At 42.7% G+C, this 25,000-nt stretch overlaps 1 protein-coding gene across 1 annotated transcript in view; it reads left to right on the top strand.

Annotated features, from left to right (window-relative positions):
• Positions 1–17,763, top strand: part of LOC135570292 (plasma membrane calcium-transporting ATPase 3-like) — a 21,005-nt gene extending 3,242 nt beyond the window's left edge. Inside the window, exons 2-8 of the mRNA XM_065016415.1 lie at positions 3,919–4,005; positions 4,167–4,271; positions 4,372–4,585; positions 5,058–5,269; positions 8,187–8,294; positions 9,666–9,851; positions 17,578–17,763. Coding sequence (XP_064872487.1) covers positions 3,919–4,005; positions 4,167–4,271; positions 4,372–4,585; positions 5,058–5,269; positions 8,187–8,294; positions 9,666–9,851; positions 17,578–17,763 — 1,098 coding nt within the window. The remainder of the gene's footprint in view (positions 1–3,918; positions 4,006–4,166; positions 4,272–4,371; positions 4,586–5,057; positions 5,270–8,186; positions 8,295–9,665; positions 9,852–17,577) is intronic.
• Positions 17,764–25,000: the final 7,237 nt, after the last annotated feature.

Below are 25,000 nucleotides of genomic sequence, written 5' to 3'. Positions count from 1 at the left end.
GATAGAACTGCCAAAGGGGGCAGTGTTGCAATCTACTGCAAAGATAACCTGCAGAGTTCTGTATTACTATCCAGGTCTGTACCCAAACAATTTGAGCTTCTACTTCTAAAAATGAACCTTTCCAGAAACAAGTCTCTCACCGTTGCTGCATGTTATAGACCACTCTCTTCCCCCAGCTGTGCCCTGGACACCATATGTGAATTGATTGCCCCCCATCTAGCTTCAGAGTTTGTTCTGTTAGGTGACCTAAACTGGGATATGCTTAACACCCCGGCAGTCCTACAATCTAAGCTAGATGCCCTCAATCTCACTCAAATCATCAAGGAACCCACCAGGTACAACCCTAACTCTGTAAACAAGGGCACCCTCATAGACGTCATCCTGACCAACTGGCCCTCCAAATACAACTCTGCTGTTTTCAACCAAGATCTCAGTGATCACTGCCTCATTGCCTGCATCCGTGGGTCTGCGGTCAAACGACCACCCCTCATCACTGTCAAACGCTCCCTAAAACACATCAGCGAGTAGGCCTTTCTAATCGACCTGGCCCGGGAATCCTGGAATGACATTGACCTCATCCCGTCAGCAGAGGATGCCTGGTTATTATTTAAAAGTGCCTTCCTCACCATCTTAAATATGAGTGCTCCATTGAAATAATTTAGAACTAGGAATAGATATAGTCCTTGGTTCACTCCAGATCTGTCTGCCCTTGACCAGCACAAAAACATCCTGTGGCGTTCTGCATTATTATCGAATAGCCCCCGCGATATGCAACTTTTCAGGGAAGTTAGGGACTAATATACACAGGCAGTTAGGAAAGCTAAGGCTAGCTTTTTCAAACAGAAATTTGCATCCTGTAGAACAAACTCAAAAAAGTTCTGGGACACTGTAAAGTCCATGGAGAATAAGAGCACCTCCTCCCAGCTGACCACTGCACTGAGGCTAGAGAACACTGTCACCACTGATAAATCCACAATAATTGATCATTTCAATAAGCATTTTTCTACGGCTGGCAATGATTTCCACCTGGCTACCCCTACCCCGGTCAACAGCCCTGCACTCCCCACAGCAACTCGCCCAATCCTCCCCCATTTCTCCTTCACCCAAATCCAGATAGCTGATGTTCTGAAAGAGCTGCAAAATCTGGACCCCTCAAATCAGCCGGGCTAGACAATCTGGACCGTCTCTTTTTAAAATGATCTGCCGAAATTGTTGCAACCCCTATTACTAGCCTGTTCAATCTCTCTTTCGTATCGTCTGAGATTCCCATAGATTGGAAAGCTGCCACAGTCATCTCCCTCTTCAAAGGGGGAGACACTCTAGACCCAAACTGCTACAGACCTATATCTGGCCTACCCTGCCTTTCTAGGGTCTTCGAAAACCAAGTTAACAAATAGATCACTGACCATTTAGATTCTCACCGTACCTTCTCTATGCAATCCGGTTTCCGAGCTGATCATGGGTGCACCTCAGCCACGCTCACGGTCCTAAACGGTATCATAACCGGCATCGATAAGAGACATTACTGTGCAGCCGTATTCATTGATCTGGCTAAGGCTTTCGAATCTGTCGATCACCACATTCTTATCGGCAGACTCGACAGCCTTGGTGTCTCAAATGATTGCCTCGCTTGGTTCACCAACTACTTCTCTGATAGAGTTCAGTGTGTCAAATCGGAGGGCCTGTTGCCCGGACCTCTGGCAGTCTCTATGGGGGTGCCACAGGGTTCAATTCTCGGGCCGACTATCTTCTCTGTATACATCAATGATGTCGCTCTCGCTGCTGGTGATTCGTTGATCCACCTCTACTCAGACGACACAATTCTGCATACCTCTAGCCTTTCTTTGGACACTGTGTTAACTGACCTCCAGATGAGCTCCAATGCCATTCAACTCTCTTTCCAACTGCTCTTAAATGCAAGTAAAACTAAATGCATGCTCTTCAACCGATCGCTGCCCGCACCTTTCCGCCTATCCAGCATCAATACTCTGGACGGTTCTGAATATGTGGACAACTACAAATACCTAGGGGTCTGGCTATACTGTAAACTCTCCTTCCAGACTCATATTAAACATCTCCAATCCAAAATTAAATCTAGAATCGGGTTCCTATTTTGCAACAAAGCATCCTTCACTCATGCTGCCAAACATACCCTCGTAAAACTGACTATCCTACCGATCCTCTACTTCGGCGATGTCATTTACAAAATAGCCTCCAACACTGTACTCAACAAATTGGATAATAGTCTATAACAGTGCCAAAGCCCCATATACTACCCACCATTGCAACCTGTATGCTCTCGTTGACTGGGCCTCGCTTCATACTCGTCGCCAAACCCACTGGCTCCAGGTCATCTACAAGTCTCTGCTAGGCAAAGCCCTGCATTATCTCAGCTCACTGGTCACCATAGCAGCACCCACCCGTAACACGCGCTCCAGCAGGTATATTTCACTGGTCACCCCCAAAGCCAATTCTTCCTTTGTCCGCCTCTCCTTCCAGTTCTCTGCTGCCAATGACTGGAACGAACTGCAAAAATCTCTGAAGCTGGAGACTCATATCTCCCTCACTAGCTTTAAGCACCAGCTGTCAGACCAGCTCACAGATCACTGCACCTGTACATAGCTCATCTGTAAATTGCTCATCCAACTACCTCATCCCCATACTGTATTTATTTATTTATTTATCTTGCTTTCTTGCACCCCAGTATCTCTACTTGCACATTCATCTTCTGCACATCCTACCATTCCAGTGTTTAATTGCTATATTGTAATTACTTTGCCACCATGGCCTATTTATTGCCTTACCTCTCTTATCCTACCTCATTTGCACATGCTGTATATAGATTTTTCTACTGTATTGTTGATTGTATGTTTGTTTATCCCATGTGTAACTGTGTTGTTGTTTGTGTCAAACTGCTTTGCTTTATCTTGGCCAGGTCACAGTTGCAAATGAGACCTTGTTCTCAACTAGCCTACCTGGTTAAATAAAGGTGAAATAAATTAAATTCCCTCCCCAGGATATAGCCGGTATTAAACCATACCTCTCTCTCTCTGCAGGGTTCAGCTGGTATTAAACCATACCTCTTCTCTCTCTGCAGGGTTCAGCTGGTATTAAACCATACCTCTCTCTCTGCAGGGTTCAGCTGGTATTAAACCATACCTCTTCTCTCTCTGCAGGGTTCAGCTGGTATTAAACCATACCTCTCTCTCTGCAGGGTTCAGCTGGTATTAAACCATACCTCTTCTCTCTCTGCAGGGTTCAGCCGGTATTAAACCATACCTCTTCTCTCTCTGCAGGGTTCAGCTGGTATTAAACCATACCTCTTCTCTCTGCAGGGTTCAGCTGGTATTAAACCATACCTCTTCTCTCTGCAGGGTTCAGCTGGTATTAAACCATACCTCTTCTCTCTCTGCAGGGTTCAGCCGGTATTAAACCATACCTCTCTCGCTGCAGGGTTCAGCTGGTATTAAACCATACCTCTCTCTCTGCAGGGTTCAGCCGGTATTAAACCATACCTCTTCTCTCTGCAGGGTTCAGCCGATATTAAACCATACCTCTCTCTCTGCAGGGTTCAGCTGGTATTAAACCATTCCTCTTTTCTCTGCAGGGTTCAGCTGGTATTAAACCATACCTCTCTCTCTGCAGGGTTCAGCTGGTATTAAACCATACCTCTTCTCTCTGCAGGGTTCAGCCGGTATTAAACCATACCTCTTCTCTCTCTGCAGGGTTCAGCTGGTATTAAACCATACCTCTTCTCTCTCTGCAGGGTTCAGCTGGTATTAAACCATGCCTCTTCTCTCTGCAGGGTTCAGCGTGGCCAAGGAGGCGTCTGACATTAAACCATACCTCTTCTCTCTCTGCAGGGTTCCTCCAGTTCCAGCTGGTGTCAAACCATACCTCTTCCTGCTCTAACTGCAGGACTTCAGCTGGTGGCTGTTAAACCATGCCTCTTCTCTCTGCAGGGTGGCTGTCATAGTGGCCTTCACTGGGGCCTGCATCACACAGGTAACAAACACACACACACACAGGTAACAAACACACACAGCTGACTGTCAACATGGTGGCTGTCATAGTGGCCTTCACTGGGGCCTGCATCACACAGGTAACAAACACACACACACACACACACACACAGGTAACTGTGACTGTCAACGTGGGGCTGTCAGGAACGTGCATCACACAGGTACAGCATCTCCAAGTTCCTCCAGTTCCAGCTGACTGTCAACGTGGTGGCTGTCATAGTGGCCTTCACTGGGGCCTGCATCACACAGGTAACAAACACACGCTCACACACAAATGCACACACACATTGTGGGTGTCAACAGTGACTTTTCACACATTCTCCTCCCCCCCCCCCCCCCCCCCCCCCAGGACTCTCCTCTGAAAGCAGTCCAGATGTTATGGGTTAACCTCATCATGGATACCTTCGCCTCTCTTGCCCTAGCAACAGAACCACCCACAGAGTCCCTGTTGCTACGTAAACCCTACGGCCGCAACAACCCTCTCATCTCCTTGACGATGTTGAAGAACATCCTGGGCCACGGGGTCTACCAGCTCATCATTATCTTTAGTCTCCTGTTTATAGGTACACACACACACACTTTTTCTCTCCTCCTATTTCTTCCTATCCATTACTTTCATTCTCCTCCCTGTCCTCATTCATATTCTTGGCTACAGTTCTCTTTTCCATAAGAACTTAATCATTTTTGACAGTTTATCTCTCCTCTTCCCTCCCTTTCCTCTCCTTCTCTCCTCTCTCCTCCTCTTCCTCCTCTCCCCTCTCCACTCTACTCCTCTCTACCCTCCTTTACTCTTCCCTCTCCACTCTCCTCCTCTCTACCCTCTCCCTTCCTCTCTCCTCTCTCCTCCCTCTCCTCTCCTCTCTCCTCTCTCCTCCTCTCTACCCTCTCCCTTCCTCTCTCCTCTCTCCTCCCTCTCCTCTCTCCTCTCTCCTCTCTCCTCCCTCTCCTCTCCTCTCTCCACTCTCCTCCTCTCTCCTCTCTACCCTCTCCTCTCCTCTCTCCTCTCTCCTCCCTCTCCTCTCCTCCCTCCTTTAGGAGAGCGTATCTTCAACATAGACAGTGGTCGTAAAGCTCCTCTCCACTCCCCTCCGTCAGAACACTACACCATCATTTTCAACACCTTCGTCCTCATGCAGCTCTTTAATGAGATCAACGCCAGGAAGATCCACGGAGAGAGGAACGTCTTCGACGGAATCTTCTCTAACCCAATCTTCTGTTCCATAGTGTTCGGAACCTTAGTTATCCAGGTAGGAACCTTAGTTATCCAGGTAGGAACCTTAGTTATCCAGGTAGGACACACGCACGCACACGCACGCACACACTGACACACACACTGACACGGACACATGGACACACACGCACACACACTGACACGCACGCCTGGACACATGGAAACACTGACACACACGCACACACACTGACACACACGTATGCACGGACGTGCGTGAAGTGAAGTGGAAGGTACCCTGGCCAACTGTAAGTGCTGTTATTGTGAAGTGGAAGGTACCCTGGCCAACTGTAAGTGCTGTTATTGTGAAGTGGAAGGTACCCTGGCCAACTGTAAGTGCTGTTATTGTAAAGTGGAAGGTGCCCTGAAGAGTGGAGGCTGTTATAGCAGCAATGTTCCAACATCTAGTGGAAAGCCTTCCCAGAAGAGTGGAGGCTGTTATAGCAGCAATGTTCCAACATCTAGTGGAAAGCCTTCCCAGAAGAGTGGAGGCTGTTATAGCAGCAATGTTCCAACATCTAGTGGAAAGCCTTCCCAGGAGAGTGGAGGCTGTTATAGCAGCAATGTTCCAACATCTAGTGGAAAGCCTTCCCAGAAGAGTGGAGGCTGTTATAGCAGCAATGTTCCAACATCTAGTGGAAAGCCTTCCCAGAAGAGTGGAGGCTGTTATAGCAGCAATGTTACAACATCTAGTGGAAAGCCTTCCCAGGAGAGTGGAGGCTGTTATAGCAGCAAAGGGGGGACCAACTCCATATTAATGCCCATGATTTTGGAATTAAATAAAAATGTTTTATTTCACCTTTATTTAACCAGGTAGGCCAGATCACCTTTATTTAACCAGGTAGGCCAGATCACCTTTATTTAACCAGGTAGGCCAGATCACCTTTATTTAACCAGGTAGGCCAGATCACCTTTATTTAACCAGGTAGGCCAGATCACCTTTATTTAACCAGGTAGACCAGATCACCTTTATTTAACCAGGTAGGCCAGATCACCTTTATTTAACCAGGTAGGCCAGATCACCTTTATTTAACCAGGTAGGCCAGATCACCTTTATTTAACCAGGTAGACCAGATCACCTTTATTTAACCAGGTAGGCCAGATCACCTTTATTTAACCAGGTAGGCCAGATCACCTTTATTTAACCAGGTAGACCAGATCACCTTTATTTAACCAGGTAGACCAGATCACCTTTATTTAACCAGGTAGACTAGATCACCTTTATTTAACCAGGTAGACCAGATCACCTTTATTTAACCAGGTAGACCAGATCACCTTTATTTAACCAGGTAGACCAGATCACCTTTATTTAACCAGGTAGGCCAGATCACCTTTATTTAACCAGGTAGGCCAGATCACCTTTATTTAACCAGGTAGACCAGATCACCTTTATTTAACCAGGTAGACCAGATCACCTTTATTTAACCAGGTAGGCCAGATCACCTTTATTTAACCAGGTAGACCAGATCACCTTTATTTAACCAGGTAGACCAGATCACCTTTATTTAACCAGGTAGACCAGATCACCTTTATTTAACCAGGTAGACCAGATCACCTTTATTTAACCAGGTAGGCCAGATCACCTTTATTTAACCAGGTAGACCAGATCACCTTTATTTAACCAGGTAGACCAGATCACCTTTATTTAACCAGGTAGACCAGATCACCTTTATTTAACCAGGTAGACCAGATCACCTTTATTTAACCAGGTAGACCAGATCACCTTTATTTAACCAGGTAGACCAGATCACCTTTATTTAACCAGGTAGGCCAGATCACCTTTATTTAACCAGGTAGACCAGATCACCTTTATTTAACCAGGTAGACCAGATCACCTTTATTTAACCAGGTAGACCAGATCACCTTTATTTAACCAGGTAGACCAGATCACCTTTATTTAACCAGGTAGACCAGATCACAGATTTAACCAGGTAGACCTCACCTTTATTTAACCAGGTAGACCAGATCACATTTATTTAACCAGGTAGGCCAGATCACCTTTATTTAACCAGGTAGGCCAGATCACCTTTATTTAACCAGGTAGACCAGATCACCTTTATTTAACCAGGTAGGCCAGATCCAGATCACCTTTATTTAACCAGGTAGACCAGATCACCTTTATTTAACCAGGTAGACCAGATCACCCAGGTTTTTATTTAACCAGGTAGACCAGATCACCTTTATTTAACCAGGTAGACCAGATCACATTTATTTAACCAGGTAGGCCAGATCACCTTTATTTAACCAGGTAGGCCAGATCACCTTTATTTAACCAGGTAGACCAGATCACCTTTATTTAACCAGGTAGGCCAGATCACCTTTATTTAACCAGGTAGACCAGATCACCTTTATTTAACCAGGTAGACCAGATCACCTTTATTTAACCAGGTAGACCAGATCACCTTTATTTAACCAGGTAGACCAGATCACCTTTATTTAACCAGGTAGACCAGATCACCTTTTTATTTAACCAGGTAGACCAGATCACATTTATTCACCTTTAAACCAGGTAGGCCAGATCACCTTTATTTAACCAGGTAGACCAGATCACCTTTATTTAACCAGGTAGACCAGATCACCTTTATTTAACCAGGTAGACCAGATCACCTTTATTTAACCAGGTAGACCAGATCACCTTTATTTAACCAGGTAGACCAGATCACCTTTATTTAACCAGGTAGACCAGATCACCTTTATTTAACCAGGTAGACCAGATCACCTTTATTTAACCAGGTAGGCCAGTTGAGAACAAGTTCTCATTTACAACTGTGACCTGGCCAAGATAAAGCATAGCAGTGAGACACAAACAACAACACAGTTACACATGGAATAAACAAAACACAGTCAATAATACAGTAGAACAAAAGAAAACAAAAAGTCTATATACAGACTGCAGGTGTCCACGTCCTGTTGGTATTGTATGTTATGTTCCCTAGGTGGTGATCGTCCAGTGGGGAGGCAAGCCGTTCAGCTGTGCTCCTCTCAGCGTGGAACAGTGGCTCTGGTGTCTGTTCGTTGGAGTGGGAGAACTACTCTGGGGACAGGTCAGTGTGTGTGTTAATGATGTACGGGTCAGCTGTTTGCTAATAACCCATCCGCAACCACCTGACTATAGGTTATGTGATAAAGTCCAAATCTGGGGCCCGCACCCAACCCTAACCCTAACCCCTAGCCCTAACCTCAACCCTAGCCCCAACCATAACCCTAACCCCAACCCTAACCCCAACCCCAACCCTAACCCCTAGCCATAACCTCAACCTCAACCCTAGCCCCAACCATAACCCTAACCCCAACCCTAACCCCAACCCTAACCCCTAGCCATAACCTCAACCTCAACCCTAATCCTAACCCCAACCCCAACCCTAACCCCAACCCTAACCCTTACCCTTACCCTAACCCCAACCCTAACCTCAACCTCCCCTAACCCTAACCCCAACCCTAACTCAAACCCTAACCCTTACCCCAACCCCAACCCTTGCCCCAACCCCAGCCCTAACCCTAACCCCTAACCTCTAACCCCAACCCTTACCCCAAACCCAACCCTAACCCCAACCCCAGCCCTAACCCTAACCCCAACCTCTAACCCTAACCCCTAACCCTAACCCTAACCCCAACCCTAACCCCAACCCTATCCCTAACCTAACCCTAACCCCAGCCTAACCCTAACCCTAACCCCTAACCCTAACCCTAACCCCTAACCCTAACCCTTACCCTAACCCCAACCCTAACCCCTAACCCTAACCCTAATGCCTAACCCTAACCCTAACCCCAGCCCTAACCCTAATCCTAACCCTAACCCCAACCCCTAACCCGCTAATATAGAAAATGCACTGTAGTCATAGATAGAGGAACATCTTTTTAGACAGGCCTATTAGACAGGCCTATTAGACAGGCCTTTTAGACAGGCCTATTAGACAGGCCTTTTAGACAGGCCTATTAGACAGGCCTTTTAGACAGGCCTATTAGACAGGCCTATTAGACAGGCCTTTTAGACAGGCCTATTAGACAGGCCTATTAGACAGACCTTTTAGACAGGCCTATTAGACAGGCCTTTTAGACAGGCCTATTAGACAGGCCTATTAGACAGGCCTATTAGACAGGCCTATTATACAGGCCTTTTAGACAGGCCTTTTAGACAGGCCTATTAGGCAGGCCTATTAGACAGGCCTATTAGACAGGCCTTTTAGACAGGCCTATTAGACAGGCCTATTAGACAGTGTGTGTGTAATGCATTACTTGTGTGTAGAATAGTACCACCTTTTTCGTCTGACGTGCTTTTACACCTGCATTGTTTGGGGTTTTAGGCTGGGTTTCTGTACAGCACTTTGAGATATCAGCTGATGTACGAAGGGCTATATAAATACATTTGATTTGATTTGATTTTGACTGTCTCTGTGTACATTGTCGGGGGACAGGTGATCGCCACGGTTCCCAGCGACCAATTACCATGTCTGAAGGAGGCGGGGGCAGCGATGGCGGCGGTGGAGGAAGAGGAAGAGATGGACGAAGGAGACGAAGAGGGAGAGATTGACTGTGCTGAGAGAGAGCTACGACGAGGACAGATACTGTGGTGTAGAGGACTAAACCGCATACAGACACAGGTATCATATCTTTACTCTCTGTGTCTCTCTGTGTCTCTCTCTCTCTGTCTATCTCTCTACGTCTCTCTCTCTGTCTCTCTCTCTCTGTCTGTCTCTCTATGTCTCTATGTCTATCTCTCTGTCTCTCTCTTTCTCTCTGTCTCTCTCTCTGTCTGTCTCTCTATGTCTATCTCTCTGTGTCTCTGTCTGTCTCTGTGTCTCTCTCTCTTTCTCTCTGTCTCTCTCTCTCTGTCTGTCTCTCTGTCTCTCTCTCTGTCTCTCTGTCTCTCTGTCTCTCTCTCTCTCTCTCTGTCTGTCTCTGTCTGTCTCTGTGTCTGTCTCTCTGTGTCTCTGTCTGTCTCTTTGTCTCTCTCTTTCTCTCTGTCTCTCTCTCTGTCTGTCTCTCTATGTCTCTCTCTCTGTCTCTCTGTATCTCTCTATGTCTGTCTCTCTGTGTCTCTGTCTCTGTCTCTCTCTCTCTCTGTCTGTCTCTCTATCTCTCTGTCTCTCTCTCTGTCTATCTCTCTCTCTGTCTGTCTCTCTGTCTCTCTGTCTATCTCTGTCTCTCTGTCTGTCTCTGTCTTTCTCTCTGTGTCTCTCTGTGTGTCTCTCTGTGTCTCTTTGTGTCTCTCTCTGTGTCTCTGTCTCTCTCTCCCTGTGTCTCTCTGTCTCTCTCTCTGTGTGCCTATCTGTGTCTCTCTGTGTCTCTCTGTGTCTGTCTCTCTCTGTGTCTGTCTCTCTTTGTCTCTCTGTGTCTCTCTGTGTCTCTCTGTGTCTCTCTGTGTCCCTCTGTGTCTCTCTGTGTCTCTCTCTGTGTGCCTATCTGTGTCTCTCTGTGTCTCTCTGTGTCTGTCTCTCTCTGTGTCTGTCTCTCTTTGTCTCTCTGTGTCTCTCTGTGTCTCTCTGTGTCCCTCTGTGTCTCTCCGTGTCTCTTTATCGGTACTCTTTATAACTCTTTAAAGTATGGTATTGTAGTTTAGGTTTAAAAAGTTTTACTTCACTATTTAAAGCTGCAATATTGGGCGTCCCTACCAAATTCATATAGAATTGTGAGTTATAGATCTGTCATTCTCATTGAAAGTAAGTCTAAGCGGTAGATCTGTTCTATATGCTCTATTTCTATGCTTCCTGTTCTTAAGTTTAGTTTTTGTGTCTTTTACATTCAGCTTCAAACGGCTGAAAATATAGGTTATTTTTTGTTTTTTAAAAGACATTTCACAGCGATTGAGATGGTACAATGATTCTCTACACTCAGTGATTTTGTTTTGTCACATCATCTGAAATTAGGTGAAATAATATAATTTTTGTAACCAGGAAATGGTGGCACAATTTCTGCATAGTACACCTTTAAAGCAAAGCAGTTGCATAATATTATAGGCAAAGTTAAATATAGTAAAATAATTGGTCTGATTAAATTGATAGAATTCTATATCAATCATATTACACTGATCAAAAATATAAACGCAACATGCAACAATTTCAAAGATTTTACAGAGTTACAGTTATTTTAAGGATATCAGTCAATTTAAATAAATTCATTAGGCCCTAATTCTATGTATTTCACATGTTGAGAATAGGTTGGTATATAGACCGACTGATAGCTAGCTGTAGACCGACTGATAGCTAGCTGTAGACCTACTGATAGCTAGCTGTAGACCTACTGATAGCTGTAGAATAGGTTGGTATGTAGACCTACTGATAGCTAGCTGTAGATCTACTGATAGATTTAGAATAGGTTTGTATGTAGACCTACTATTAGCTGTAGAATAGGTTTGTATGTAGACCTACTGATAGCTATAGAATAGGTTTGTATGTAGACCTACTAATAGCTAGCTGTAGAATAGGTTTCTATATAGACCTACTGATAGCTAGCTGTAGAATAGGTTTGTATATAGACCTACTGATAGCTAGCTGTAGAATAGGTTTGTATGTAGACCCACTGATAGCTAGCTGTAGATCTACTGATAGATGTAGAATAGGTTTGTATGTAGACCTACTGACAGCTGTAGAATTTTATGTAGACCTACTGATAGCTAGCTGTAGATCTACTGATAGCTAGCTATAGAATAGGTTTGTATGTAGACCTACTGATAGCTAGCTGTATACCTACTGATAGATATCTGTAGAATAGGTTTGTATGTAGACCTACTGATAGCTAGCTGTAGACCTACTGACAGCTAGCTGTAGAATAGGTTTGAATGTAGACCTACTGATAGCTGTAGAATAGGTTTGTATGTAGACCTACTGAAAGCTAGCTGTAGAATAGGTTTGTATATAGACCTACTGATAGCTAGCTGTAGACCTACTGATAGCTAGCTGTAGAATAGGTTTGTATGTAGACCTACTGATAGGTAGCTGTAGAATTGTATGTAGACCTACTGATAGCTAGCTGTAGATCTACTGATAGCTAGCTGTAGAATAGGTTTGAATGTAGACCTACTGATAGCTCGCTGTAGAACTACTGATAGCTAGCTGTAGAATAGGTTTGTATGTAGACCTACTGATAGGTAGCTGTAGAATTGTATGTAGACCTACTGATAGCTAGCTGTAGATCTACTGATAGCTAGCTGTAGAATAGGTTTGAATGTAGACCTACTGATATCTAGCTGTAGAACTACTGATAGCTATGTATACCTACTGATAGCTGTAGAATAGGTTTGTAATAGACCTTGATGCTAGTTGTAGACCTACTGATAGCTAGCTGTAGAATAGGTTTGTATGTAGACCTACTGATATCTAGCTGTAGAATAGGTTTGTATGTATACCTACTAATAGCTAGCTGTAGAATAGGTTTGTATGTAGACCTACTGATATCTAGCTGTAGAATAGGTTTGTATATAGACCTACTGATAGCTAGCTGTAGACCTACTGATAGCTAGCTGTAGAATAGGTTTGTATATAGACATACTGATAGGTAGCTGTAGAATAGGTTTGTATGTAGACCTACTGATAGCTAGCTGTAGAATAGGTTTGTATGTAGACCTACTGATAGCTAGCTGTAGAATAGGTTTGTATGTAGACCTACTGATAGCTAGCTGTAGAATAGGTTTGTATGTAGACCTACTGATAGCTAGCTGTAGAATTGGTTTTAATATAGACCTACTTATAGCTAGCTGTAGAATAGGTTTGTATATAGACCTACTGATAGCTAGCTGTAGACCTACTGATAGCAAGCTGTAGAATAGGTTTGTATATAGACCTACTGATAGGTAGCTGTAGAATAGGTTTGTATGTAGACCTACTGATAGCTAGCTGTAGAATAGGTTTGTATGTAGACCTACTGATAGCTAGCTGTAGAATAGGTTTGTATGTAGACCTACTGATAGCTAGATGTAGACCTACTGATAGCTAGCTGTAGAATAGGTTTGTATGTAGACCTACTGATAGCTAGCTGTAGAATTGGTTTTAATATAGACCTACTGATAGCTAGCTGTAGAATAGGTTTGTATATAGACCTACTGATAGCTAGCTGTAGAATAGGTTTGTATATAGACCTACTGATAGACCCTACTAATAGATGTAGAATAGGTTTGTATGTAGACCTACTGACAGCTGTAGAATTGTATGTAGACCTACTGATAGCTAGCTGTAGATCTACCATTAGCTAGCTGTAGAATAGGTTAGTATGTAGACCTACTGATAGCTAGCTGTATACCTACTGATAGATAGCTGTAGAATAGGTTTGTATGTAGACCTACTGATAGCTAGCTGTAGACCTACTGATAGCTAGCTGTAGAATAGGTTTGAATGTAGACCTACTGATAGCGAGCTATAGAATAGGTTTGTATATAGACCTACTGATATCTAGCTGTAGAATAGGTTTGTATGTATACCTACTAATAGCTAGCTGTAGAATAGGTTTGTATGTAGACCTACTGATATCTAGCTGTAGAATAGGTTTGTATATAGACCTACTGATAGCTAGCTGTAGACTTACTGATAACTAGCTGTAGAATAGGTTTGTATATAGACCTACTGATAGGTAGCTGTAGAATAGGTTTGTATGTAGACCTACTGATAGCTAGCTGTAGAATAGGTTTGTATGTAGACCTACTGATAGTGAGCTAGAGCATAGGTTTGTATATAGACCTACTGATATCTAGCTGTAGAATAGGTTTGTATGTATACCTACTAATAGCTAGCTGTAGAATAGGTTTGTATGTAGACCTACTGATATCTAGCTGTAGAATAGGTTTGTATATAGACCTACTGATAGCTAGCTGTAGAATATGTTTGTATATAGACCTACTGATAGCTAGCTGTAGAATAGGTTTGTATATAGACATACTGATAGGTAGCTGTAGAATAGGTTTGTATGTAGACCTACTGATAGCTAGCTGTAGAATAGGTTTGTATGTAGACCTACTGATAGCTAGCTGTAGAATAGGTTTGTATGTAGACCTACTGATAGCTAGATGTAGACCTACTGATAGCTAGCTGTAGAATAGGTTTGTATGTAGACCTACTGATAGCTAGCTGTAGAATTGGTTTTAATATAGACCTACTGATAGCTAGCTGTAGAATAGGTTTGTATATAGACCTACTGATAGGTAGCTGTAGAATAGGTTTGTATGTAGACCTACTGATAGCTAGCTGTAGAATAGGTTTGTATGTAGACCTACTGATAGCTAGCTGTAGAATAGGTTTGTATGTAGACCTACTGATAGCTAGATGTAGACCTACTGATAGCTAGCTGTAGAATAGGTTTGTATGTAGACCTACTGATAGCTAGCTGTAGAATTGGTTTTAATATAGACCTACTGATAGCTAGCTGTAGAATAGGTTTGTATATAGACCTACTGATAGCTAGCTGTAGAATAGGTTTGTATATAGACCTACTGATAGCTAGCTGTAGACCTACTAATAGATGTAGAATAGGTTTGTATGTAGACCTACTGACAGCTGTAGAATTGTATGTAGACCTACTGATAGCTAGCTGTAGATCTACCATTAGCTAGCTGTAGAATAGGTTAGTATGTAGACCTACTGATAGCTAGCTGTATACCTACTGATAGATAGCTGTAGAATAGGTTTGTATGTAGACCTACTGATAGCTAGCTGTAGACCTACTGATAGCTAGCTGTAGAATAGGTTTGTATGTAGACCTACTGATAGCTAGATGTAGACCTACTGATAGCTAGCTGTAGAATAGGTTTGTATGTAGACCTACTGATAGCTAGCTGTAGAATTGGTTTTAATATAGACCTACTGATAGCTAGCTGTAGAATAGGTTTGTATATAGACCTACTGATAGCTAGCTGTAGACCTACTAATAGATGTAGAATAGGTTTGTATGTAGACCTACTGACAGCTGTAGAATTGTATGTAGACCTACTGATAGCTAGCTGTAGATCTACCATTAGCTAGCTGTAGAATAGGTTAGTATGTAGACCTACTGATAGCTAGCTGTATACCTACTGATAGCTAGCTGTAGAATAGGTTTGTATGTAGACCTACTGATAGCTAGCTGTAGACCTACTGATAGCTAGCTGTAGAATAGGTTTGTATGTAGACTACTGATAGCTACTGTAGACTACTGATAGCTGTAGAATAGGTTTGTATATAGACCTACTGATAGCTAGCTGTAGACCTACTGATAGCTAGCTGTAGAATAGGTTTGTATGTAGACCTACTGATAGCGAGCTATAGAATAGGTTTGTATATAGACCTACTGATATCTAGCTGTAGAATAGGTTTGTATGTATACCTACTAATAGCTAGCTGTAGAATAGGTTTGTATGTAGACCTACTGATATCTAGCTGTAGAATAGGTTTGTATATAGACCTACTGATAGCTAGCTGTAGACTTACTGATAGCTAGCTGTAGAATAGGTTTGTATATAGACCTACTGATAGGTAGCTGTAGAATAGGTTTGTATGTAGACCTACTGATAGCTAGCTGTAGAATAGGTTTGTATGTAGACCTACTGATAGCTAGATGTAGACCAACTGATATCTAGCTGTAGACCTACTGATAGCTAGCTGTAGAATTGGTTTTAATATAGACCTACTGATATCTAGCTGTAGAATAGGTTAGTATGTAGACCTACTGATAGCTAGCTGTATACCTACTGATAGCTAGCTGTAGAATAGGTTTGTATGTAGACCTACTGATAGCTAGCTGTAGACCTACTGATAGCTGTAGAATAGGTTTGTATATAGACCTACTGATAGCTAGCTGTAGAATAGGTTTGTATGTAGACCTACTGATAGCGAGCTATAGAATAGGTTTGTATATAGACCTACTGATATCTAGCTGTAGAATAGGTTTGTATGTATACCTACTAATAGCTAGCTGTAGAATAGGTTTGTATGTAGACCTACTGATATCTAGCTGTAGAATAGGTTTGTATATAGACCTACTGATAGCTAGCTGTAGACTTACTGATAGCTAGCTGTAGAATAGGTTTGTATATAGACCTACTGATAGGTAGCTGTAGAATAGGTTTGTATGTAGACCTACTGATAGCTAGCTGTAGAATAGGTTTGTATGTAGACCTACTGATAGCTAGATGTAGACCAACTGATATCTAGCTGTAGACCTACTGATAGCTAGCTGTAGAATTGGTTTTAATATAGACCTACTGATATCTAGCTGTAGAATAGGTTTGTATGTAGACCTACTGATAGATATCTGTAGAATAGGTTGGTATTTAAAAAACGTTTAAATCACCTTTAGTTAACCAGGTAGGCTAGTTGAGAGCATGTTCTCATTTGCAACTGCGACCTGGCCAAGATAAAGCAAAGCAGTTCGACACAAACAACAACACAGAATTACACATGGAATAAACAAACATATAGTTAAAAATCTATATACAGCATGTGCAAATGAGGTAGGATAAGAGACGTAAGGCAATGAATAGGCCATGGTGGCAAAGTAATTACAGTATAGCAATTAAACACTGGAATGGTAGGATGTGCAGAAGATGAATGTGCAAGTAGAGATACTGGGGTGCAAGAAAGCAAGATAAATAAATAAATAAATACAGTATGGGGATGAGGTAGTTGGATGGGCTGTTTACAGATGGGCTATGTACAGGTGCATTGATCTGTGAGCTGCTCTGACAGCTGGTGCTTAAATCTAGTGAGGGAGATATGAGTCTCCAGCTTCAGAGATTTTTGCAGTTCGTTCCAGTCATTGGAAGCAGAGAACTGGAAGGAGGGGCGGCCAAAGGAAGAATTGGCTTTGGGGGTGACCAGTGAGATATACCTGCTGGAGCACGTGCTACGGGTGGGTGATGCTATGGTGACCAGTGAGCTGAGATAAGCAGAGACTTGTAGATGACCTGGAGCCAGTGGGTTTGGCGATGAGTATGAAGCGAAGGCCAGCCAACGAGAGCATACAGGTCACAGTGGTGGGTAGTATATATGGCTTTGGTGACAAAACGGATGGCACTGTGATAGACTATTATCCAATTTGTTGAGTACAGTGTTGGAGACTATTTTGTAAATGACATGGCCGAAGTCGAGGATCGGCAGGATGTTTTACCAGGGTATGTTTGGCAACATGAGTGAAGGATGCTTTGTTGCGAAGTAGGAAGCCAATTCTAGATTTAATTTTGGATTGGAGATGTTTAATGTGAGTCTGTAAGGAGAGTTTACAGTCTAACCAGACACCTAGGTATTTGTAGATGTCCACATATTCTAAGTCAGAACCGTCCAGAGTAGTGATGCTGGTCGGGCGGGCAGGTGCGGGCAGCGATCGGTTGAAGAGCATGCATTTAGTTTTACTTGCATTTAAGAGCAGTTTGAGGCCACGGAAGGAGAGTTGTATGGCATTGAAGCCCGTCTGGAGGTTTGTGAACACAGTGTCCAAAGAAGGGCCAGAAGTATACAGAATGGTGTCGTCTGCGTAGAGGTGGATGAAAGTATCATCAGCAGCAAGAGCGACATCATTGATGTATACAGAGAAGAGAGTCGGCCCGAGTATTGAACCCTGTGGCACACTCATAGAGACTGCCAGAGGTCCGGACAACAGGTCCTCCGATTTGACCTACTGAACTCTGTCTGAGAAGTAGTTGGTGAACCAGGCAAGGCAGTCATTTGAGAAACCAAAGCTGTTGAGTCTGCCGATAAGAATGCGGTGATTGACAGAGTCGAAAGCCTTGGCCAGGTTGATGAATAGGGCTGCACAGTGTTGTATTTTATCGATGCCGGTTATGGTATGATTTAAGACCTTGAGCGTGGCTGAGGTGCACCCATGACCAGCTCGAAAACCAGATTGCATAGCGGAGAAGGTACGGTTGGATTCGAAATGGCTTTTGAAGACCTTGGAAAGGCAGGGTAGGATAGATATAGGTCTGTAATAGTTTGGGTCTAGAGTGTCCCCCCCTTTGAAGAGGGGGATGACCGCGGCAGATTTCCAATCTTTGGGGATCTCAAACGATACAGAAGAGAGGTTAAACAGACTAGTAATAGGGGTTGCAAAAATTGCGGCTGATAGTTTTAGAAAGAAAGGGTCCAGATTGTTTTGTAGGGGTCCAGATTTAGCAGGTCTTTCAGAACATCGGCTATCTGGATTTGGGTGAAGGAGAAATGGGGAGGCTTGGGCAAGTTGCTGTGGGGGGTGCAGGGCTGTTGACCAGGGTAGGGGTAGCCAGGTGGAAAGCATGGCCGGCCATAGAAAAATGGTTATTGAAATTCTCGATTATCGTAGATTTATCGGTGGTGACAGTGTTTCCTAGCCTCAGTGCAGTGGTCAGCTATGAGGAGGTGCTCTTAGTCTCCATGGACTTTACAGTGTCCCAGAACCTTTTGGAGTTTGTGCTACAGGATGCAAATTTCTGCTAACCTTTTAAAATTTCTGCTTGAAAAAGCTAGCCTTTGCTTTCCTAACTGCTTGTGTTTATTGGTTCCTAACTTCCCTGAAAAGTTGCATATCGTGGGGGTTATTCGATGCTAATGCTGTACGCCACAGGATGTTTTTGTGCTGGTCAAGGGCAGTCAGGTCTGGAGTGAACCAAGGGCTGTATATTTTCTTCGTTCTACATATTTTGAGTGGGGCACGCTTATTTAAGATGGTGAGGAAATAACATTTAAAGAACGACAAGGCATCCTCTACTGACGGAAGAAGGTCAATATCCTTCCAGGATACCCGGGCCAGGTCGATTAGAAAGGCCTGCTCACTGAAGTTTTTTAGGGAGTGTTTGACAGTGATGAGGGGTGGTCGTTTGACCGCGGACCCATTACGGACGCAGGCAATGAGGCAGTGATCGCTGAGATCCTGGTTGAAGACAGTAGAGGTGTATTTAGAGGGCAGGTTGATCAGGGTGATATCTGAGGGTGCCCGTTTTTACAGATTTAGGGTGGTACGCGATAGGTTCCATGATCATTTGTGTGAGATTGAGGATCTATAGACAACAACAGGATAACATATGTGACAGGTAAATGAAATCTAATTTTATGGAGGAGTAGATAATATCTATCATCCTAATGGAGGAGTAGATTACATATATCATCCTGTAGATTACATCTATCATCCTAATGGAGGAGTAGATTACATCTATCATCCTAATGGAGGAGTAGATTACATCTATCATCCTGTAGATTACATATATCATCCTGTAGATTACATCTATCATCCTGTAGATTACATCTATCATCCTGTAGATTACATCTATCATCCTAATGGAGGAGTAGATTACATCTATCATCATGTAGATTACATCTATCATCCTGTAGATTACATCTATCATCCTAATGGAGGAGTAGATAACATCTATCATCCTGATGGAGGAGTAGATTACATCTATCATCCTGTAGATTACATATATCATCCTAATGGAGGAGAAGATTACATCTATCATCCTGTAGATTACATCTATCATCCTAATGGAGGAGTAGATTACATCTATCATCCTAATGGAGGAGTAGATTACATCTATCATCCTGATGGAGGAGTAGATTACATCTATCATCCTAATGGAGGAGTAGATTACATCTATCATCCTAATGGAGGAGTAGATTACATATATCATCCTAATGGAGGAGTAGATTACATCTATCATCCTAATGGAGGAGTAGATTACATCTATGATAGAGGAATTCTAAATTCCTTTATGCTTTAATTGTCAAAACCAATTCGCACTCATTTCTAATTCATTAATGAATTGTAAATGCATTAATTATGCATGAAGTAGAATGAGACCAGTCTTAAAAGCCAAAAGTAACAGCGTTTATTACAAGAGAGTACTGAAGCATACACATTTTTCCACAGGTTAAAAACTGAACATGACATCATCAGTTTATCCCCCCTCTCTCCGATTCTCACAAGAGCCCATTGTTCATTAGGCCTGGAACGTCTCCCAGACATTTCTTATCTGTCTGACAAGCCATAGCCTCGCTCCTCCGTTAACTTCCCAAGAGGCCCAGACAATTAATTCGTTCTGCTTACATTTTCAGTAACAGCTTAACCAATAACTTTTACTTTTCATACCATAACATAATAGTATTAGAATAAATGGTTCTAATCAATAATGTATACATAATTAATCATCTAAACTATAATTTCCTCTAACAATCCTCCCTTTGATCAAATATTATACATTCAATTCTACATCTAGTTTTATTTAATCATAAAAAATGAAAGTATAAACGAACTTAACTAACCTTTTATAGAGGTTTATCAGATTATCATATGAATAGATACATAATCAACAAATCAATTATAAATGTTTATCCAACTCTTCACATTTCATTAATCAAATCTAACCTTAACTCCAACCTTTTTTAAACCTACATCAGAATCATAACTCTTCCTTCGGATTTTCGTCAGACCTTCATTAAAAAAACAGTTCAATCATGGAAACCAATTACAATCTAATTCCCTTCATCTCAACACTAGCCTCATCAAACATAAATTCCCCACAAATGACAGATCCAGATTCGTCCACTTCCTCTGTAGACATGCCTTCAGTCCTCCACAGGTCAGAACCTGGAATCGGCCCATAACGCACCATCTGTAGTGTCATTGATCTCTCCAGAGTCCTGGAAACAAGGCCTCGCACACAGGGAATTAGACAACAGCCGCATAAAATTAAAACAGTCATGCAGGTGGATACAGCCCAAAACACCGTGATTATAACACTTTTCCATTTTCCAAATGTACTATCAAACCAATAGTCAGGGAAGTATCCACCCCAGAGTTTTCTGCCAACCCGTGAGCCAGGGTGGTCAAAACAGCTGAGGCTTCGGGCACTGATTCGTCCGGAGCTGTGCTACCTGGGATGTAAGACATGGTCCTGATTACCACGCCCACTTCCTCCTTTTATCTAATGCAATTCTATTCTGTCAGGTCTTCCAGCTGGTTGCTTCAGTCTGTTCTACAAAACCTTTAATAACACTTCTGGTAACTATAATTAATCCAGTCTACATTCTTATTGAGAGTAGACCACCAGAAAATGCTTAACTCTAATCCTTCTAGTATCTGATTTCTTGCCTTGAACTCATCCGGCACACCTCGTGGAACCCCAATGTTATCAATATATACTCTTTCGCCAAAAGACCCAGATGGAGCATCTCTTCTCTCTCGTTTGGCTAACTTCATGTCTTGGTGTTGTATGAGTGTAAAAGGCATTCCTAACCACAAACTCATTCCCCCGCACAACCACCAGATGGCGACACTGGCCCATTTGATTTTATTGAAATCCCCAGAAGTTCAACCAGCCTGTCAATTCAGACATGGTCTCGTCAGTGGTCATATTCTCTGTACTAACTTGGTTCCTGGGGATATAAATAGTGCAAATCAATACAACTGTCATTATCTGGCATTCCTGCTTTCATGAACAGCTTTACCATACATGCCATTCCCTTAGGGGAATTAATTCCGTTCAGTGGGAAAGGGATAGTTGTTAACTGGGGTTTAGCGTTCGCACAGGCATAACATTCCTCTTTAGCCACTGATCTGGCTATATATTGAATCCATTCCAACCATAAGTTGGACTCCCCAAACCCAGTCTCCACCTCTATAACTTCTTTAAGGTCTTTGGTCTGAACTATTCGTACTGGTCCTTTACCCTGGATGATTACACTAGGAATAGCCGTTGTTAGAGGGTTTGGTTGAACTTCGGCCAATCATATTCTCCTTATCGACTCTAACTTCTGCCACCTGGAACGGTACCATAGTATCAGTTGAAAACTGGTCGAAGCCCACATACCATAACCCGAGGTCCTGAGTATTGACCGCCTTAATGTAAATTCGCACCATTATACAATACTTCCTCTGCTCGGGAACACAGTCCAAAACGCCAACCCTTACTATACTCCACCTGGTCCCAAATTGAGTGTATGGGTTTACGTAGCCATCCCTTTCAGTGTGAGCTATAACCTGTGTCCACGATCAATATGGGAACCTGCACTGATATCTCTTATATTTTGGAACAAAATCCTCACCGTCTAAACCATGGGTCAAATTACCACTCTCCGCATATCTAGTAGGACGTGCTGTATCAGGAATATGTCACCCACGATAAGACAGCTCAGACGAACAGCTTCCATGTGAAACCCCACCCTTTCCCCGAGAACACATCACTTAGCAAGAGCCAGACACATCTTCACTTCTATGAACAAAAACAGGGGTGACAGGACAGGGAGGGTTACTTCATTCGAGAGATGGCCCCCGGAATTCTGTTAATTCCAGTTCTCCTCTCGAACACTGTTTATTTGTTCGACAGAAGATATGTATCTTACCCCCCCGCAGTGCGATATGAATCCGGGTGGCCCACGGGACTGGATTGAGTGTCTTCACCTGTAGTTCACCTGTAGTGCATAAACTCTTGGACATACAGGTTTGGTTAATAAAACAGTTTCTTATTCGTCAAACCAATTAGGTAAAAAAAAAATGTATTAGTTAATTATCCCGTAGGTCACATCCTATTCTAGAACACTATTTACCCATCCCCCTTTTGTTACCTGGCTCTGCCCAGGTAACAACCTTGCCTTATTCTTATACAATGACTTAGATAAGATTTAGTGAATTATCCTTATGTCTGACATTATCATTTAGGAGTGTCCCTTTCATTTTCCACATGTCCAATTCTCACTTTTGTCTCCACTCAGTAACTTATCTACACACTATGTTATCTTTGCTCGTCCTGGCCCCCCTTCTAAAACTTCTCTGCTCTCCAACCTTCAAGGTCTCTGCAGTGCGGGGGAGGGCTCTTCTGCCTGCCCGTGGCTGTTTTTCACATTCCCAAATTTGAACTACATGCCTCACTGTTTGTCTTTCTAAACTCATGGATTTTCTTTTAGAAAGAACATGTCTATGAGCGGCTTTTCTCTAAAGTCCTTAATCAATCTATCTTAATCCTAACAATAATCCTAAATCATCATAGATATCCTATATTCCTGTTAAATATAATACTATTTAAAAACTTATAATCTAATAAATGCTAACCATATTAAAAATCCTTCCTACACTAACAAGCCCTCTCCTTGGAGACCCTCAGTATTCTATCTGACAATAACATGGATTTAATGTGTTGCAAAGTGTGGAATAAAACTTTGGTCCTGGAAAACAGAGTAAAGCAGAACAAAGCATTCTTATAACCCATCTGGTCCTCTCAGCTATTCTTATCCAGCACCAGGTGGGCACCATGCCACCCTTCACGACAGGGAGAACAAACATACATGGGTCATCCTCAGTCAATCTTATCCTCCCCTGAAAGCATGCTTCACCTCAGCCTCTCCAACTGGAGCCTCAAGCAAAGGCATCATGCCTGAAGCCTTCACCACATCTGTAACAGACTTCTTAAAACACGGTATGATGCAAGCAGCACATCACATCAATAACAAATAATACAAGAATTAGGGTCAGAAATCCAGTAACCACCATACCAGTGTACTTACCTAACCAGGCTCCCAACTCATTTGAACAGTCAGACTCCTCCACCCCCGCCATGGTCCTCATCCTAGCAGATAGTGCATCAAGCCCATTAAGGCCCTTAGATATACTACCATCTGGACTGGTGTTATTAGGAATATATGTGCAACATTGTTCACCGAACATCTTGCAGGCGCCCCCCTGACTAGCAAGAAGCATATCCTAAGCAAGTCTATTCTGTATAAGACAGCCACAAATTGTCCCTACCATCAAAACCAGTCTCCGTGCCTAATTGATCAATAGCTGAATAGTCTAACATTAATTACTTGAATGGGATTCTTAACACAGTGGTGGCAGGTTCGGTCCAGGGGTGGTAGAGGAGTGTGTCTGGCCCTGGTTCGTCTGGGACCTCTGGTTTTGGCAGTACCTTAATAGAAAACACACCCACCGTGTCTGTCCCGGTCCTTTGTAGTCCGGGGGTGTAAGTGCCTGCATCAGAGAGCTTAATAGTTTTGATGGTTAGTAGGATTTCATCACCTTTACAAAGTTCAACAGTGCTTCCAGGTTTCCCCCATATCATGGAAAACCTATCCACCTTTGTGGGATTCCCTATGATATAAGGATATCCTCTTCTCCAGTCCCAGAACTGTCCCAAGTTGGTTATCATGTAATCCCCATACGGACACCCTCCCCCGTTACACAGGTAATGTCCCCCCGTCTTTTGACACTCCTGTACACGGGTGTTAAAATCAAACAAAAATACCTCAATTTCTTCCCTGCCCTGTTGGCTCAAAATATGTTATCTTCCCCTATTTATTCTCAATGATGAATATGACTTTCTCTCTGTTACAATACCAACTCCCTAATAGCCCATTCAAAAAACTTCACAGCTAATTGTTATAAGACGGAATCCTGAACCACTTTCTCATTTGCGGTTCAAACAGTAATTCTAAACCCTCAACCAAACTGCTTAATTTCTAATGAATTTACCTTAAAACTAGTAACTCAATATGACTCCATTCATTATACAAATGACTCTCCCCTGAGGCTGATCAGACCTCAGAAGCCAGTCATGATAAGGTCAAAAGGTCATACCATATTAGACATAAAGATCCCTTTATCCTTACAATAGAAATAGTCACCTGTGTGAGCGTGCCTCTAAAACCTAATGATAATTCCCCTTTGACTCAAATCAATAATCATAAGTTTTAAACATCGTCTACGGATATGTTTACTTAAATGACCATGCTACCTTTAGATACAATTAACCCGATAACATTATTATTCAATGCATTACTTTTTCTCTCTGCCGCAAATGTCGTACATTTCACAGTGTAAGGAATCCGTAATT

This window comes from Oncorhynchus nerka, unplaced genomic scaffold (genome assembly GCF_034236695.1).
Source record: "Oncorhynchus nerka isolate Pitt River unplaced genomic scaffold, Oner_Uvic_2.0 unplaced_scaffold_998, whole genome shotgun sequence".
Lineage (NCBI taxonomy): Eukaryota > Metazoa > Chordata > Actinopteri > Salmoniformes > Salmonidae > Oncorhynchus > Oncorhynchus nerka.
Note: the sequence above shows the minus strand (reverse complement) of the source record. Positions and strands in the feature narration are given on the sequence as shown.